At 43.1% G+C, this 13,897-nt stretch overlaps 1 protein-coding gene across 1 annotated transcript in view; it reads left to right on the forward strand.

Annotated features, from left to right (window-relative positions):
* The window catches only part of ONECUT2 (one cut homeobox 2), a 55,374-nt gene extending 42,102 nt beyond the window's left edge, over positions 1-13,272 (forward strand). Inside the window, exon 2 of the mRNA XM_043889460.1 lies at positions 1,062-13,272. Within this exon, the coding sequence (XP_043745395.1) occupies positions 1,062-1,348 (287 nt within the window). The 3' untranslated portion in view covers positions 1,349-13,272. The remainder of the gene's footprint in view (positions 1-1,061) is intronic.
* The last annotated feature ends 625 nt before the right edge of the window (positions 13,273-13,897 follow it).

Here is a 13,897-nt window from a genome sequence, read left to right on the forward strand (position 1 = left end):
AGGTTTCTGTCCAGTGTTCTCGTGTTTGAACCTGTGACTCGTATGCTCTGCACTAGCCATCAGAGGTTACTTTTCGGGGACCTGCTCCATCTGTGAAATGTGCACATTCCTGAAAGAGCCAAGACACCACTTGTCCCCAGCATCCCGGGCATTCAGTTGTGTCCACGGTTCCAAAAAGAGCCAGTCGGGAGCATCACACAGACCTGATGCCTGCCTTCCAGGAACTTGTAGGGTAAGCAGAAGCAATGAGACATACTGAAGTGTGCTGGGAGCCCCGGTGGGGAGACCCAGCTACTGAATCAGGCACTCTCCATCTACTTATTCACATATCTCAGGCTCTAAGCTGATGCCCTGCAAATGTGGGTTCTTCTGCCAACCTCAACCCTGGTCTTCATGTACTAGCTTCACCTCAGACCAGCCAAATTACAACTGGTTAAACCAACTTTTTCGTGGACTTTCCCTGCCTGTTTGATTTTATGTGGGTTGTGTGTGTGTGTGTGTGTGTTAACTTTTTCCAACGTCTAGAAGAAGGGGCTTTGGGGTTGGGATCATGCGTCACTCCTTTCCTTCTGTTCACAACTTTTTGAGTCACGTGGGTGGAAGGTTTGGTTTTGAGAAATGACGCCACTTTTAAGTTTCGACTCCAGAAAGTCACGTGGCTCGGCTCTCAGCAGTTCTAGAGGGAGCCTGTGAAAGAGGAACCGGGTAAGCAGGCTTCCTCCAGGGGAAGGGGTCCTTTTCTTCAGAACACCCGATTTCACAGATGAAGAGTTTTAAGGGGGTGGGGGTGCGCGGGCGGGGGTGAAAGAGAAAGCAACAGCATTTGGTTCAAAGACCCAAGTGTGCAGGACAGCTCTGTTCTTTCCTCCTCCCTCCGTCCCCCCACTAACGGATGCCTTCCATCACCCAGAGATGAACTGGGAAGGCTGGTTACTGGCAGCCAGGTTTGACGGTCTACATCCGCTCTGCAAGGCTGTCTGTGTTCTCAGTCCATCAGCTCGGGGCGGGGGGTCGGGTCTCAGCCTCACCCTGACTCTCTGCTCCTTCTCTTCCGCTTCCAGCGTGCAAACGCAAAGAGCAAGAGCCCAACAAGGACAGGAACAATTCCCAGAAGAAATCCCGCCTGGTGTTCACTGACCTCCAACGCCGAACGCTCTTCGCCATCTTCAAGGAGAACAAGCGCCCGTCCAAAGAGATGCAGATCACCATTTCCCAGCAGCTGGGCCTGGAGCTCACGACCGTCAGCAACTTCTTCATGAACGCCCGGCGCCGCAGCCTGGAGAAGTGGCAGGACGACCTGAGCTCGGGCGGCGCCTCCTCCGCCTCGGGCGCCTGCACCAAAGCGTGACGGAAGGCCTCCCGGCTGGGCACAAGCCACCTCCCGACGAGGACACCCGATACCCAAAGAAAACGCAGAGGAAAGAGACACCGGATTCTTAGCTGGGGCCCTTCACTGGTGATTTGAAAGCACAATTCTCTTGAAAAGAAACTTTTCTATTCTAGCTGTAATCATAGGCCAGGTGTTCTTTTTCGTTCGTTTGTTTTTAATGGCTATGGAGTCCACGTGCAAGCTGAAAACTAATCTCTTTGAACCGGACATTGTCCTCTGAGCGAGCGTGCTAAGCACCCCAGGAACCCAAATGGGGCCTTCCTAGAACAAGTCAATTCCAGCCCAGTGTCAGCCAAGCAGGGTTGCTTAGAATGTCAGCATCCCAGTTGGGGTCCTGTCAGCCCCTTGGAGTCAGCGTTCCTATGAGTCAGTAGTAGGAATCTGGCTTGTACAAGGACTCTTGAGTTTGGGTTCCCAAGATGCTACAGTAAGAGAAGAATCTAGCAACAAGAATGACCTCATTTGCTTTCCAAGTGCTTAGCTTCATCAAACCGTAGTTCACCAACGTTCACAGCCATAACGTAAAAAACCATCCGAATGACAATTACTGAGCACAAGTTTTAAATATGGAAGTTAAAAAAAAAAATCCAAGGACCTGTTTTTCCCAACTCAGGCATCTTTTTTCATTGAACGGTTTAGAAAGCTTTAAGTTGATCCAGTTTACAGTTTTCTTTTCCTTACCTCCTGGAAATCTCATGTGGTCTTGGATCCATCAAAAAATAAAACAAACCAAGTCAGTTCACTGGAGCGCCAAGTATCAAGCACAACGAAGATAAATAGAGAAGTGAGGGAGGTTCTGGATTCACTGCATCTGGATTTTCAAGACACCAATTGGGAAGTCAAGAGGGAATCATTGGGAATATGGCTTCAAGCACATTTTGCAGTTTGCTACAAATTCTGTTTGTACATAATGAAAACGCACACTCAGGAGGCCAATTTAACTGTTACGGTATACAGAGCAAATGCAGCATTTTAAAAGATCTAGATTTTTTTAGATCATAAATGTATCCTTCTTGGTTATCCATCACCTGGTCCCTCCTATTGTGCATTATGACCACCACATAATACATTCTCACACATTCAGATTTGGGTTGTTCCCTTGTCCATCCCATCAATAGGGATGTTTTCAGTGTTTCTTAGCAAGGAAAAAAATAAAGAATTCAAACCACCAAACATGTTACTCATAACCATCATCTAGTCCTGAATCTCTTCCATTATTGAATCATCCTAGCAGAACAGCTGAATAAATCTGGAGGAAAACACAGCACACCAAAGAAGCAGAATACTGCAAACCAAAGACATTTCTTACTTGCCATTTTCTAGCCTGAAAAGAAATACTGTGATTACTTTTAGAAGTCAGAAAACCTGTGTAACTCCAAATGGTTTTCAGCGCTCGCATTTGGCTCATCACTGGGCTGAGTGGACCGGCTACGCCACGGATGTTAGCCAGGCCACCGAGCGAGGGGCTCTCTGGTTCCTGGCTGTCACCTTCCCACAGCAAGTGGAGGAGGGCCCACAGGACCCCAGGAGATTGCGACGGTCACCATGTGCATATTTACCAGTGAATGGCCCCAGGTGGGCACCACAGGGGTGTTCAAAGCAAGCCAAACGCTGCAATGATGCTTTACAGACACTTGAGACTGACTTTTTTAATGAATTACTTAATCGAAACCAAAGAAACTTTTTCTGCACCTACTTCTGCAGCAAACAAAATTGTCCCATTGAAATGAATAAAGAAAAATGGACATCCATGAAAATCCACCACCACCAAGATGGAAGCACGCCAGAAAGAAAAAAAAAAAAAAAAACAGAAACAGAAAAAACATCGAGACACACTGTGTTCGAACAGACCTCTTGGGACATTTTTTGGAAGCAGATTTTTAAAAAGGGTTTGAGACAGGAAGAGAAATAAGGAAGAGCCTCCGTGGCTGCTGCTTCATCCGACGACTCATGCGGTAATCTTAAAAGTTGAAGATTGTCTTTAATTTGTGCCTATGCAGTTTTTCAAAAGAACACGGAACAGAGCAACAGAAACCTCAACAGCTACAATACCAAAGATGAGGATTTCTCACACCTTTGTTTCAGTTCATTATCCCCTCTTGCCTGGCTTAAATACTAATAGCGCCATTGATCTGTGTGTAAAGGTAATCAATTTTGTTTCTGAGCAACGAGAGGAAAGGGTCATTTATTTGATTTTATTGTTTCCCTATCATTTTGTTTTACGGCTTTCTACCCAACATGGAGTCTCTCAGAAGATTCCATGGAACTCCACTTTAAGATGTTGGGGGCGCTGAGCAGTTCTCTCTGCTCAGCAGAGCGTGGGGAATCATACTGTCACTTGAATGTTCTTTGCTTAACCCTCCCTTTCTCTTGGTTCTTTCTGTGTTCAGAGTTTCATCATCAGGGGAGGGAAGGAGAGTGAGGGTCAGGAGTAGGGGTCTTGGGGATGCGTCCTCTCCCGAGCCACAGAACCAAAGAATTTATAGAGGAATTGACAAGCCTCATCTTCATGTGATCGCTACATCCTAACAGGGCTTCATTTGGGGGTGGGGGGAGACATGTAAAAATGATTGTCAGTTTCTACTTTTCTATTAGCTTTTTAAAAAATCAGCTGTAAAGTTGCATTTCTAAAGAAAGAGATATATATAATATATGAATACATATATAGATTCAACTTGATATTGGCGATAACCCAAAGTTATTGCTGTTCAAATTCACGTCTTGTTTTTGTCAAGTGCTTCATCACTTAAGTACTCAGTTTCAGAGCTTTGCTCATTTCTCATGCCATCCCAGAGTGTGGATGATTTAGAGTATTCCGATTTCTGTGAAAATTCCTGGGAAAGATTGAAAGTCAAGTTCAAGCATGTCAACGTTTTAACGTGTTGATAAATGGGTCCGTGGGACAAATGAGTGTTATGTGTATTTCGAGTCATCTCTGTTCTCTGTCTCAGCCAAGATCAGGATGGAGTGACATCCATCCACCATGGCCGGGGAGGGGCCTGTTCATCTTCTCTAACTGCTGGGGAAGCTCAGTGGTCCGTTCCCACCAGTTACAGAGATGAGGCCAGCCCAGACACGTCTTCTCCAGGAGCCCTGTCCCATTGGGGTGTTCGAGATGCCCCTCAATGAGTAGATCCACCGAAGGGACTTCTCGCAGAAGTCCAGCTCCTGCTGCAATGGGTTCATCAGGTTTCCTCAGGGTGGTAATGACCAGTTTGTTTAGACAAGCCCGTGTGCAGCCCACGGCTGGCACTGGGGTGAGGCAGCAGTGTTGGGGGGTAGGGGTGTCTCAGTCCTGGAGAGCAAACACAAGGCAAGGTTTAGGGAGGATCCCTGATTCCTGCTTGGAAGACCTGTTGTCTGTGGTCCCAGCTCCTTGCCCCCTCCACGTTGGTCTCCCCTTGCAGAGGCAGCAGCCTGGAGCCCCAGAAAGAGAGTGACTTTCCGTGGCTTTAATAATTCATCCCACCCAGGGTGTTCCTTGACTTTGCCCTGTGTCGCTTCGTCTCTTGCTCATTCTCCATGTCTCCTTTGTCAAACAACCAAGAAAAGAGCATATTTCAGCAGGGGGATGCTCCTACTGGGTTGATAAAAGCAAATTTCAACTTGGGCCTTTCTTAATGAAACTTTGTGACTCATGGCCAATGGAAATGCTTGTTCTTCCCGAGACTGGGCTGAGGAGCAAAGCCTCCTTGGTTTGGTTAGTGATTCTTTGACATGCCAGTCTCAGCATTTGGGTCTCTGGCGTCCTCTGAAGATGTCTACACTGAAAGAGGCTGCCTTCGTGGCCTCAGATTTCAACCCGGGTCCAAGCAAGTGTAGACACATACACCCTCAGTGTTCCTGGGGACCAGAGGGAGATGTCATAATGTAAAAAAAAGGCAAGAACTTCCCTCTTGGGTTTTGATAAATGTCTCATAGCAAATAATGCCATATCAGAGAGAAGTGCTTGCTTCTGAAAAATTATTTACGTACATATATAAATATATGTGTGTATCTATATATTTGTGTATTTAAAAGTTAAGTCCTACAGAATTTCAATTTGTTAAAAATCTGAAAGAAAAAAAGCAAAAACCTGCAAACTGAATTATAATGGAATTTGACCCAGTATGTCTTTCCTCAAGCATTTAAAAACTTATTTTAGGTTAACAATTTTAGAGAAAAAAACTCTTTGGACTTAGTTATAGTTTAGGATCCATTTCCTCAATCCAAGAAAAATTCCAGGCATTAGCAATGTTAAGGGCAGGGCAGTGTGAAGGGACAGTTCCAAACCAAATTCACATTCTTGAGACAATGGAAATCCAAAAGCTATTGGCTGGAAAATTCTTTATTTCTTTAGGGAAATAGGCTTGCCTCCTTTTTTGTTTTCAATGTGATTTTTGTCCTGAGGATGTAGTTCTTTCATTCCAGGAAACTTTTATTTAAAAAAGAGCCAATATATTACTCTTTAAAAAAAAGAAAACAGCAACAACAATAAAAACTCATCCACAATATTTAAAGGCCTTTCCAAAATGTAAAATAGCGTGTAGGTTGTAACATTTAACAGTACAGGTGGGAATAAGGCAGACAGCCTGACACTTGGGAGAAATCACCTCTGCAGGGTCTCTTTTCCTGAGGGCTCCTGGCAACTGCGGGCTCTGGAAATTCAAGCTCATTTTTATTTCTAGCTAAAATAAAATCAAAATTAGGAGTAAATCTGATACACACACACACACATTTTTGTTAAGTCAAACGATGTATTTCAGAGCCAAACATAAATGCCTTTTGATGATCAACCATTTTTCTTTATGCTGGGTGCCCACCTATTCATGCTGATATGTTAAAGTTGAACAGCTTTTTGAAAAATATGACTACCACCTGGGTGCAGGGGGACACTTTCCCACTTTTGAAAATGCTGGTAGAATTATAAAAGTGTCTGTTGATTATACTGTTCCTAAAGCATCGTGACAGTATACCTTTGTGATGAACTCTGACTTTCAGGAGGTTGTATAGTAGGAATAGGAATTCCTTAAAAATAGAAAAAGAACAGACTGGGTCCCAGTCTTGTTGAAGAATAATGGAGTATATGAAAAAGTAGAGAAAAAGATGATCCATGTGGTCAAGAAAGGTTGACTCCAAAGCCCAAACCCATGGACTGTGACAGTAACTGTCACAATTCCTAACAAATCAGAGCTGAGTTTTTGGTTGTTGCTGCTGCCTATGCCTTGTGGTTCAGACTTGCTAGCCTAACCAGGAAGAGTGAGTGAAAGATGGTAGACAGAAAAGGGATACAGTTGGTTTGCCTATAACATTCTGATGTTTACCTGTAAGATTGGAGAGCTTTTGTACATTTAGCGAAGACCAAGTCGCCTCTAAAACAACAGCAGATTATAGTTTTCAAATAAGGCCACAAAATCCTTACTAAAAGAAGCAAGTGTACCCAAGTTCGCTGTATAAATCTTACCTAGTTAGTGATGTTGGCTTTAAACATGGATGTCCCAATGCCTATTTTCTACCTATGATTTTTTTCTTTCCAAGGGCCAAGGGGAGGGAGGGTTGGTTTATTTGTTTTAGAAAGTCTCAGAATTGTTTATAAAAATTTTTAAATATTGAAATAACATAAAGCCTCACTTAGATAGGCCCTGAACTTACAGTTGAGGCTGATGGGCTATTCCATGAACCCCATGGGGACCAGAAGTGTTCCTTGTTTTCAGATACCAAAAAGGCTGACAGCCGGAGGCAAGTGAAAGCCAGAGCCTAAGCTTTCCTTACCGGTGTTGAGTTTGGTTGCCTGGAATTAACCAGTTCATTCCCTTTTAATGGAGGAAAACACACATGTCTACAGATCTATTCATTCCACGGAAGTCTTCCACTCTGCTACAGCCTTAGCAGAGATATTTCCCACTGCATAAACCTTGGTAGATACATTTGCCTAATCCTTGTACCATCTTCCACTTGAGTGTATACAGATTTAGACGCCTCTTTCACCATGTATTCTCATAGGCAACTATAGCAACACCCTTCACCTGTGAGTGTCCAGACTGCACAGACACCTCCATATGTCCATACATACTGTCCCCTGTTACAATAAATACATTTTAAATGATCATTTCACATGTATGTGCTACTTCTACAGTATACACTGTTTTTATTATTTATTGTACCATTGAAAACAAAAGTGCAGGGGGGGAAAAAAAATCCCAGCATCTTCATTCCATACACTTGGAATTCCGTTCATTTGGTCACATCCAAGATAAACTCAGCTTTTAAGAAACCTTGGATTTTATTTAATCATCTGTGTAAAAGTGACGTGCGTGCTTGATGACTTCGGTTGAATAGCTTTGTTGTGGATCTCTCATTAACTAAAGCTAAATCCAAAGACCTGAAAAAAGAACACACACCTAAAAAAAAAGGAAAAAGAAGGAAAAAGTAGCAAGTACGAACTAATGAGGAAAAAAGTGGGCTCTGGTTTCCAGGGTTGAGAAAATGGTGATGTGGTCTTGGGGGGGCTGTGTCAGCTAGAGGGAGGGACATGGTGATTTTTTTTCATGCTTGTCACATTTGAATGGTCTTTTTGAACGTGAGAAAGTTCAGAGGTTATAATTTTCTGCTTTATTTTCATTTAGACTGTGGAAAGAGGCTATACGTTTTGTCCATTGAGAAATGAAGACAAAAGAAACCTTTTTTTTTTTTTCCCATTATCTCTTTGGGTTATAACCCAACAAGCTAAGTACCATAAATGTAATTAATTTATTTAAATTAGTTTTTAGCACACTGAATGTATAGGATTTTGATAATTACTTAATCATCTTTGCTTACTCTGATTTTACTCTTTGTGCTTATTTATCAGAACCTAGACCAATGGTGCATCAGAGATGCGCGATCCCTTTTAGAATCCCCTTGAAGGTTTGCTTTATAAAGCAGAGAAATTCTGTTACAGACAGGGAAGAAATACAGGTTACAAAAAAAGAAATTTTTTGAGGTATTTTTCTTTCTTGAATTAACTTTGAAAATAGTTTAAGTAACAGTGATTAAATTATTTAAGTTCACAGCCCCACCTGGTACCAAGCGAACTTCACCTTTTAATTATTGGGGCCTTCAGAGCCTTCATATTGTAACTTATTTATTTAACTTATTCAGCATCTGCAAAAGGTGCACGATATAGTTTATATTTTTTATTTAAAACAACAGAAAGCACTGCAGTTTGTTTGCTGTCAGACGGACAACAGAGCAAAGTTTGTGGACAAGCAATGACTATTCAACCCGAACCTGTGCATTCAGAAAACGCATGCCGAGACCCTGCTTCACCAGCCTGGATTTCGGGGCTTCTGTACAGAAACTGGAAAAATTTAAAAAAAAAAAAATCAGAACAGCAAAAAGAAACCCTTAACACTAGCTGCTTCCAAGAATGAACTCTGTGTGTGTGTAAAACAACAAACAAAAAAGGAAAAAAAAAAAGCAGAAAAAAGGAAAAAAAAAAAAAGGAAAAACTTTCTATTTCTAGTGAGAACCAAAGAAGGCTACCTCACTGACTTTTTCCATTTGTAATTTTAATCGTGTTGATGACACCAAAGATACCAAAGATTTCTTTCTCTGTGCGGTCTGCATTTCGCTTGTGCTCTTTTATAATTTTAACTCTTCTCTCTGATGTATGGCATGTATGGCCACAGCTCAGATACCCCAAAGAAGTAGTTAATCTATGCGACAGTGGCTGCTGGTCGGGAAAGGGATGTTTTCTGTATTTTTCTTCGTGTGTTCGCTGTCCCCTCCACGTGTCCAGGATGCACGTTCAGATGTTGCTGTCACTGGATTCCTGAAATTCCAAACTGATGAAGAAGCCTGGTTCGAAGTGGCCTTCGGTCCCGGCCACGACCTCTGTTCCCCACTTTGGAGCTATCACAGTTGAGATTTCCAGTGATAGGAATCCTAGTCATTGAACGGTAGAGCTGGAAGGGACCTTAGGAAGTTTTTGGTCCAGCCCCTGGAGGCCCAGAGGAGTGAAATAGTTACCCAAGGCAAGTAACTGACCCAGAGGCAAAGCCCAGTCAAGCCTTCTGGGCGTCGTGCGCCTCTGCCTGAGACGGGCCACACGTTGGAAAGAGGAAGAGGGCTTGGAGCTTGTCATGAACATTTTTACCCTGTAGAGATAGTCATAGGTATTTTGGTGTCTATCTAGCTAGAACCTCAAAGTCACATGAGATCAATTGCTTGTCAAGGTGGTTAGCCTTGATTTATTAGAGCCCAGAGAGGGGTTTTCGCCCTGGAAGTTACACGGTTCCACTGAGATCACTGTTGAACCTCCCGATTCCAGAGTGTTGTAGATTCAGTGAGTTTCATTTCTGATGCATTGAGAAGAGAAAGTTCATTCTTGGTCTGTTGAGTTGAATTGTTATGCATATTTTTAGATCAGTATTTGTCAGCGAAGGGAAATTTGATCACCGTTTACACGTGTGACATTTAAGTTGTTCGGCTTTTCCCTCTTCCTCTTGACACAACACATAGTTTCGAGGGCACCTCTGTACTTATGAGAGAAGTTTAAGCCTTGTGTCATTGGATGCTGAAGCATTACTCATTAGGAGCAAAAGATGACCACAAAATTTCAGAGGAGTCAATATGCCAGTTTAGGAAACAAGTGCTTAAAGTTACTTCTCTTTTCCCTTCTTACTCATGAAGTGAACTGGTCTTAGGTTTCTTTTGAGTCAATTAACTGATTAATTCACCACTAAGATTCAGTCACCAGAGTGATTTGTACAAGAGCAAGGTGAAATCATTCTCAACTGTTGGCCAAATGAGTTTCAGACATACGCGAAGATCAGCCTCCAGTCTGGATGGTTGTTTATTGAATACTAGTATTTTGCATTTCAACTAACGTAGTTCTCTTTCAGCTTTTATATGACCATTTACCCAAAGAAGCTAAGAAGGGAAAAGACCAGTCAACTCCTCCAATCCACGCATTGATGTGAGTAATAGCTAATAGAGGAAATTAGAAGCTAGACTGCCAGACTTGAAGGAACACCCAGTTATCCCTTCCTGTCGTTTCCAAGCAGTATACTGACCCATGTGAATCTTCTTTCCGGTCCAAACAGGCTCCAAGCTCCATCTGCCCCCCATACCAGGCGAAGGTGTAAGGCCTGACTTTCAGATAGCAAATTGCTTTGGTTTTCTTCCCAAATTCCTATTGGAAGTAGCATTCTCCAAATACCTGGGAGACAGGTGTTCTCCCAGACCAAGACGATCTGGTGGTTGAGCAGCGACGTGCTCTGTAAGCCAACACCGCCTTCCCCAGCCTTCCAGCCACCAAGCCCCTAGAAGGAGCGCGGGGAGACGGATGGCGGCCTGAACACAGGACACACCCCCGGTTGGCAGACCCCTCCTCAGCAATCCCCCCTCAGCCTCATGCTTCACTTGCAAAGTGTGACGTAACCACGGGACGAGTGCCTTGCTTGAACCAAAGCAACGATTTAGCCAGTCTGGACTTCTCTGTGCTTTTTTTTAATCCTTCCTGTGAATACCTCAGCTTCCACTGGGCCTCCATACAGTAAATTGGTGGGCTTATTGTACTGTGGTGCTTTGCAATGCAACCCTGCAAACAAGATTTGTACTAATACCAAAGGTTCTTTCTCTGTCTCTCCTCTGCCTCCCCTGTTCTTCCCCCTTTTCTAGTTCTTCATGGTTCCAAAGCTTTAATATGAACCTGGGCATGTTGGCAATGCAGACCGCGCAATTCCTTACCGAATTTTCTCAGATATACCTCATAGATAATAGTGTTTAGAGTAATGTTATTATAGCGTATGTAATAAATTATTCACTGTTTCTTTTGGTAACTGTGATTTAAAAAAAGAAAAAGGAAAAAAAAAGCTTTATACGTTTTAGGTTGTGCTTTTGTAATAGACGAAAAGGTGAGCTTAAAAAAAAAAATGTATGTTTTTTTTTTTCCCCCTTTGAATTTTATTTATTCTGGATTGGGGAAAGTTGCAGAATGAGCCCAAAGTTTACAGTTTCATATTTTGCTGAAGAAACAATCTGTGTTCATTTGCTCTGTTGAAAAAGAAAATTTATTATTTTCTACATTTGTGCTACTTGGTCTGAACAATTAATTGTTCTGTGCTAACAGTGTAGTATTATAATTAGCAACTGCCAATCAGTGCTATAATTTTATGCATGAGGCTAAAAATTTAGCAATGTGATGCATTGTGGTCTTAAATAGCAACGTTTTTCATTTTGAACTAGATCTTCCCCTTTGGTTCAATGGACTTTATTTATGCATGGGCGCCAAATTGTTTGTTAGCGGTTGTGGAACAGTTGTGTATACATTAAACTGTGAAAATGTACACAGTTCAGCCTCAGACAGTGGTAATATTGGTTTTATTGGGAGCTGTCTCACCTCGAAAATACCGTGACCTCTGTTGGGATTTCAAACCGAGTCAGACTAAATCGAGTTCAAATGTGATGACAAGGGTCATTCCAAGTTTGAGTTTGCCAACTCGAATTCCCCAGTCAGATTCTCATAACCCAGCTATCTTACTCCATACAAGAGGAGCTTGGAAACAAGCATTGAAAACCAGCTCTGCGTTTTTAAGTTCCCACAGGAGAGTCATTTTGACTTTCTGTTCCTGACCTCAGACACAACTGGCCACCTGTATGGAGATGCAGATTGATCCGGGATTCGCCTCTCCTGAGTCTTTGCTTGGGAATGGCCACTTTATGCTTGGTCTCCTGGAAGAATACTGTTTTGTCAGGTCAATCCAGATGGCATCAGTATCAGTAATTGTTCTCTGGGTTCTCTGTCCCTTTTCCTGGACAGCTCCACCAGCTGTTCTAGTTTTTGGGGGGCAAAGATAGATGGTCATTCCTCAAAGCTTCACCTATGCACCCATATCATGGATTTTCCTCCCTAGAGTGAGAGATGATTCTAGCTTACTCTTTTCTGCCCAACAATGTTACATCTGTCCTAAAGTGTGTATGAGAAATTTTGAAACCTAGTTTAGTAAAACCATCTTTGTTTAAACTCCCTAATTATCTGAGGCCCCTATATCTCAAAAAGTATTTTTCACTTTCAGTGGATTGGGCAAACTTATTCTTTCTTATTTTGGGTCCTGAGGCCCATTCTCAAGTTTCCTACCTATTCCCCCAATCAACATGCTTGACATTAAACCAAATCAGTTGCCAAGCATACTTTATTTTGCATAGGAGTGCAGCTTAGGAAACAGCAGTGGGAAGGCCGCAGCCTGCTCTGCAAAATGTTGGAAATCACCCACGGTAGCACATTCATACAACCATCCACGAGAATATACTGAGAATGCGCTTTCATTAATAATGCCAAGAAGCATTTTATTTGGCCTTATAAAGTAGATCATGATAATGAAAGCTTTGTAATAGACAGTCTTGATTTCTTCCCTTATTAATCTGCCAAAGACAGGAATGGATACAAGAATTTAAAGTCGATTTTTGTTAAGACCGTTTATGATTGTAATCGTGTTTAATCTCCCAGAAAGCTTTCTATGTTCTTCCGCCATAAAACCAAATGGATGTTTCAGTCAAGTTCTCCTCACCCTCACAAACCCACACACGAATCCTCTCGAAGCAGGTGTTGTAGAATCTATGAAGTTCAAATGTATTTTCAATCCAAAGTAAACAGAGGAGTGTCTGAGACATGAGTGTGCCCAACAGTTTTTATTACGAGAGACGCATGGGTCTGGCTTATTAACTAGGATTTGCCAAGAAGCCTTGTCTTATGAAACTCGAGGTATATTTTGTTATGCCATTTTATGTCCTTTTTTTTTAAAAAAAAAAAAAAACTTTGTGGAAAGTGATATGTTGAATCAAGTGTAAGCTGAGTTTTCCAGACAACTGAAGTAGCTACATCGTGAATGTTATTTTGTTATTAAAGGGTTTTTACTCAATCCTTTGTGCCGGTGGATGTCCTTTTCCTTGGAGACACAGAACTGTGGAAGTGCCTCTCCTGGGCCTGGGTTTCCCTCCTGCTCTCTTGGGGACACGTGGGCCTGGTCTGGGAAATGGAAGGTCATGGGCTGGAAGGTAGAGTTTGGCTCTAGGGCAAGTGAATGTGAGAGTGTCCGTTGCTCAGTCGTGCCTGCCTCTTTGCAACCCCGTGGACTGCAGCCCACCAGGCTCCTCTGTCCATGGAATTCTCCATGCCAGCATACTGGAGTGGGTTGCCATTTCCTCAAAATCTGCATAACTGTCAGCTTTGAAGAGAGCTGGTCCAAGCTTTCTAACCTCTCTCTGGACCTCAACACCTCTCTGAGATCCCTTGGCCTTAAGCACATGCCAGCATGAAGGCAGACCCTGGTTCTCACAGGAAAGGCCAGAAGACAAAGTAGCCATCCCGAATCCTCGGTCGCCCATCAGACACTCACCTGTCCTCAGGCGGGGCTCCACCAGCCAGGGCTGTGGGTGGCCCATCTGGTTGGCTTGACCTGCGGCGTCACTGGGCTGCAGAGGGTCCGGGTCCTCCACTGCAGCGGGGCTCGTTTAAGTCAGAGCCCCCGCCACGTCACCCTTCCT

Source organism: Cervus elaphus, chromosome 27 (assembly GCF_910594005.1).
Source record: "Cervus elaphus chromosome 27, mCerEla1.1, whole genome shotgun sequence".
Lineage (NCBI taxonomy): Eukaryota > Metazoa > Chordata > Mammalia > Artiodactyla > Cervidae > Cervus > Cervus elaphus.